The following is a 4,823-nucleotide window of genomic DNA, read 5'->3' as shown; positions in this document are numbered from 1 at the left end:
GCCATGTGCGCCTGCATTGGAAAAGGAGGCCTCGACATGCCATGTCCAGCAAGCTAGCCGACCCCTAACATGCATCGTCGAATCGGCCATATAGCTAGCTCGGCGACAAGAAACATGCCAATAAAACTGAGCCGTACGTACCGGTCGTACGTGCTGCCAAATGAGAAATGAGCGTCTCCCCTCGTTCCATTTTTCCCCAGACTTGCATTGACGAAGCGATCGATTGGTACGTTGCCATCAATGGTCACATGCATGGCACTATATATGTCAAGCTTCACATTGATAGTTGTCTTAATACGAAAGCAAGGGGTTGACGCTGAATAAAAGGTACTCCCTCCATTTGTTTTCAACTGGGTTTGAATGTCTAAAACGTCTCATAAGGCTGGTCGTAATAGTAGTATCATAGGTACTATCATGCATACCAACTAGGCAAATTTGATTATGTGGCATAGAATTGAATGAAGGAAGAGAGAGTTGAATATCATATCATGATACCGTATTATATTAAATGATGTGCTAGTATGTGTCATGCATGGCAATAAATGAAGTAAGCTATGATACTAACTTATGATACCATGCACTACGGATGTAGTATTATACACTAGTATCATATGCATGATACTAGTATATGATACTCGCCATTACGACTAGCCTAAAAGCAAACAGTAGTACACTAGAAATGAACCACAAAGCCGTCAGTTAGACTCCTCGTAACCTGTGAATCCCTATGGCCCCCTCAAAAATAAAGGTGATCAGTATACATGTGCTAAGAGTAGTACGTTAAACCGCCAGTTGCATCCCTGTCATCTCATCTTCAACTTTTATTTCCCTCGGAGATCGAGTTGTTGGCCTTTTGTGCTGTGCGCCAACTTTCACCAATGTGATAAACGGATATGTCCCGATCGCATGCGGCCCATGCCCACTCATATCCTACACCAAGTAGAGAGCATGACCATATATGTCTAGACAGGAGCGGCAGCCGCTCGACACCGATCACATGATCGACGACAACATATGATCTCCGGCAGCCACCAAACCGTGACATATATACTGTCAAAAGAACGACACAAGGAGACGGGGCAACAATCGGTCCAATCTCCCGGCGCCCTAACGCGGGGACACTGTTGATGTGTATGTTTGCCGCTCTACGGCCGGGACGCGTATGTGCGTGCTTGGCCACTCGCCGGCATCACGCACAGTGCTCCTCTGGTTCGAGCGATGCTGGACCGGAGGATTGGAGGATATCAGCATGCATGCACAGCGTCTCCACGTGAAAATGTTTCTCGTAGCTCGCTAGCGTCCTAGCGTTCGGTACCGGTATAAGCAAGTACAATAGAGCTGAGTCAGCTAGCTATAAAAAATAAACTATTATATTCTTTCTTAGTTGGAGGAAAGAGAAAAGGAGAGAAGATAAGCGGGCTCTTGGTGAAGAGCCAGTTCTAGCACGTGCTCCTAGGCACTTTGTGAGAGTGAAAGGTGGGCCATATAATAAAAAAGTAATACACTCTTCTAATCAACTATTGTACATATTGGCTATAAGATGGGTTATAGATGACATGGCAATGCCTTATAGCCAGCAGTTGGCTATACTATTAACCATGCTCTAATGCGCGTGCATAGCCTACGGCCTAGTCTAGCACACACTTCACCTAACATGCTAGTACCAATATGGTCTTTTTTAAAATTTATATACCATTGTACGTAGTATTTCTAGGGTGTCAACCATTTGTGTCATCACTGTGAAAATCCAAGTATTGTCACGTATAACAAAATAGTAGAAGGCCCAAAGGTATTTCCGACCAAAACAAATACTACTGCTACGGGTTGACAACAGTTTAGCACTCCAGCAGTCCATTGCAATCTCCTTCTCTCTCTCTCCAAATTGTCGTACTACTGTACTACTAGTAATCACTTGATTTCTCTCTCTCTCCTTCATGTGCCAGGTCAGTAGGTGGGCTCCACGATGGCAGGAAAAAATCTTGCTCTTCTCACTCTCTCACCTGCACAGGCGACCGTACGAATGGGACTACGGAACAGGACGGGGCGGAGTGGGAGGCGTGAGCCCGATTCCGATCGATCGGAGCAAAACCTGGTGCTTGGTTAAGGCGCTGCCGGGCCTACCCCACCGGCTTCTTGCCTAGTGTACCTTCCGTGTACTCCAACTGTACCCGCACTTGTATCTCCCCTGCGGCCCTGCCTAAAGAAAAAAAAAACACTCAGCCTTGCTACGCACACACGCATATGTGCACACTCCATGCTCCCAGCTCTCACATGGTCACTGAAAAAAAACGTACAGTTTAACTACACGAGGCTAATTTTTTGTATGTGTGTATATTCCAGTTCAACCAAATTAATAGCTGGCCCGCAAAAAAAAAGAAATTAATAGCTTACTTTATTTTCTAGCACAATTTTGTTGGTACTGCAAATTTAGTTGTGGGGTGGTATGTATTCCCCAAAAATTTGAAAAATATACTAGTACAACTGTTTGGAAAATGAAGGAGACTGTTTGTCATGGTTTTAAGTTGAACTAGGCATTATTCACGGCACATTTTCTTGTCGACTTTAACCAGTGTAACCAGCCACAGTTTCATATTTCCCAAGTTTTTCTCGATTTAGAATGAAGCAGGGCCAAATTTTAAAATGAGGCAGGTAACCCCGTGTACCCGAAGCAGTGCTACATTTGCATTCGCAGCAAAGAATTTGTAAATGCTAAGCGAGAAAACTAATGGCAAGAGGACCTGTGCATCGCACAACCTCCAGCCCTCCCGTTATATAAGCAGCCACCATGGCTGTCTCAGTACAATCGCCTTGTGTTCTCTCAGCTCTAGCGTCGTCCCTCCCCAAGGTCTCCGGCGTCGACAGAAGCAGCGGCACCATGAAGCGCCTGCTCAGACGGCTCTCCCGCGTGGCCGCGGCAGACGCCTGCGCCGCCGCCGCGTACAAGCCACTCCGGCCCGATGCGGCCGCGAAGGCCTCCTCCACGGACTCTTCTTCGTCGTACTCGTTCTTCGGCGCGCGAAGACTCGGCCGCGGTGCGCGCGTGCCGGAGGGGCACGTGCCTGTGTGCGTCGGCGAGGAGGGCGGCCCCGTGGAGCGCTTCGCCGTGCGGCCCGAGCTGCTGGGCCAGCCGGCGTTCAAGGCCCTGCTCCGGCGCGCCGCGCAGGAGTACGGCTACGGCCACCCGGGCGCGCTCCGGATCCCCTGCGCCGTCGCCAACTTCCGCCGCCTCCTCCACGGCCACTCCGACCCCGGCTGCCAGGCCACCGACGACGACGACTCCGCGCTCTACTACTAGCCTTCTTGCTCTGCTGCCCATTTCACCCTCCTCGTTCGGCTGTCATGGAGGGCGTGATGGAAAATTTACCCCCTGGCAAAGGCAAATCGGTGAACCAGCAGAGCAAACTGCCAGCTGCTGCGTTCTGACCGATCTGCCCCTGCGTGGATGCTGTACATAGTGAGGTCACATGGGAGTTGGTGGAGGGTAGGACGGGGATTCCGCCGCATTTTCTTCTGGAGCTCAACAATTTTAGGACCTGCTGTCTTGTGGGAATTCTTCTTCTTCTTCTTCTTCTGAGTATTCCTCTAGGTAGCTCTAGATCAAGCTCTGGTAGCTGCAATGGAGCTTCTTCTTCTTCTTCTTTTGCTAGGGATTTTGAGGTCTTGATAACACATCATGTAAGCCGCAAGGTTGGTCTCATGTGAGTGAAATGGATGATTTTGCCACTGCAAAAGTTTGATCCAGGATCTGGTGGTGTAAAATGCAATGCACTTCAATGGATCTCCAGCTAGCTCTAGCAGTTCAGGCAGCCTGTCATGGATGACCATGGTGTACTACAATGATTGACCATTTGATAGTACTACTTGGGCCTGTGGATGTTTCTTTAACATGGAAATCTAGGTTTTATGGGCAGGTTAAAAATAGCTGCGTGCATATAGAGCCATACAGTGCGTGTGTGTAGGATTTTCCCGAACTTTTTTTACAAAATGGAGTCAAAAAATATACCTCATCCATTAAGTAAAATAAAATTGTCAAGGTAATTAACAAAAAAAAACATGTGAGAACTCAGTCAGTTGAACAACGCACATAGTATAGTCCACGTGCTCTGTGAAGAAAGTCTCGTCCAGATAGCACATAGGTGGGATCTTCATCACTTTCTCTCCAAGGAGGTGTCATCGCCATCATTTGTCCTCGAGCAAGGGACTGCGATTTCGCTGCTAATATTCCAGAACTTTGAAGAAAGGACTGTCATATTTGACACACGTGTAATGGATAGCAAAACTACCACACCACCGATCCTTATACATAACTGACACATATAGAAGGCCTCGTTCCGCTCGATCGAACGAGCGTTTGAACTCGGCTCGATCGTAGGAGGCTTCCGCCGATTTTTTCCTCCCGATTTTTATTTTCGAAAATGGTTTTTTTCTCCCGGTTTTATGCTAGTTAATTTAGTTGGAAATAAAAAGAAATAATAAAGTGCTTAAAAGAGGACATGAACTCAGGTCAAATGCATGCTCACTATGACTAATAACCAACTCACTCATCTTAAGTTATTGTCCATTGTATGCAAACAACGGAATTTGAACCCTTCTTATTTCTACCATGTCAACGAAAAGCTTAATTTTAGGCTTGATAACTTTGGCCGAGCAGCATGATAACTATGACATGTGCATGCTGATAACTTCAAACATTAACACCCCTGTTTAAAAAAATGACATGATAAAGCTGGTAACTATATCATGAGAACGTCGGTAACTACAACGTGAAAATCACAGTAACTTTAACATGTGCAACATGATAATTTGGACAAAATTTAAAGTGC

General features: G+C 46.8%; 1 protein-coding gene across 1 annotated transcript; it reads left to right on the top strand.

The window, feature by feature from the left end:
* The first annotated feature begins 2,821 nt into the window (after positions 1–2,821).
* LOC119338264 (auxin-responsive protein SAUR71-like) lies at positions 2,822–3,885 on the top strand. Its single transcript, XM_037610561.1, has one exon. The coding sequence runs from the start codon at positions 2,876–2,878 to the stop codon at positions 3,293–3,295; it is 420 nt and encodes a 139-aa protein (XP_037466458.1). The 5' UTR covers positions 2,822–2,875; the 3' UTR covers positions 3,296–3,885.
* The last annotated feature ends 938 nt before the right edge of the window (positions 3,886–4,823 follow it).

The sequence above is a fragment of the Triticum dicoccoides genome, chromosome 7B (genome assembly GCF_002162155.2).
Source record: "Triticum dicoccoides isolate Atlit2015 ecotype Zavitan chromosome 7B, WEW_v2.0, whole genome shotgun sequence".
NCBI lineage: Eukaryota > Viridiplantae > Streptophyta > Magnoliopsida > Poales > Poaceae > Triticum > Triticum dicoccoides.
Note: the sequence above shows the minus strand (reverse complement) of the source record. Positions and strands in the feature narration are given on the sequence as shown.

Coding starts and splice junctions, on each gene's coding strand:
- LOC119338264 (XM_037610561.1), top strand. CDS start 2,876: ATGAAGCGCCTGCTCAGACGGCTCTCCCGCGTGGCCGCGGCAGACGCC.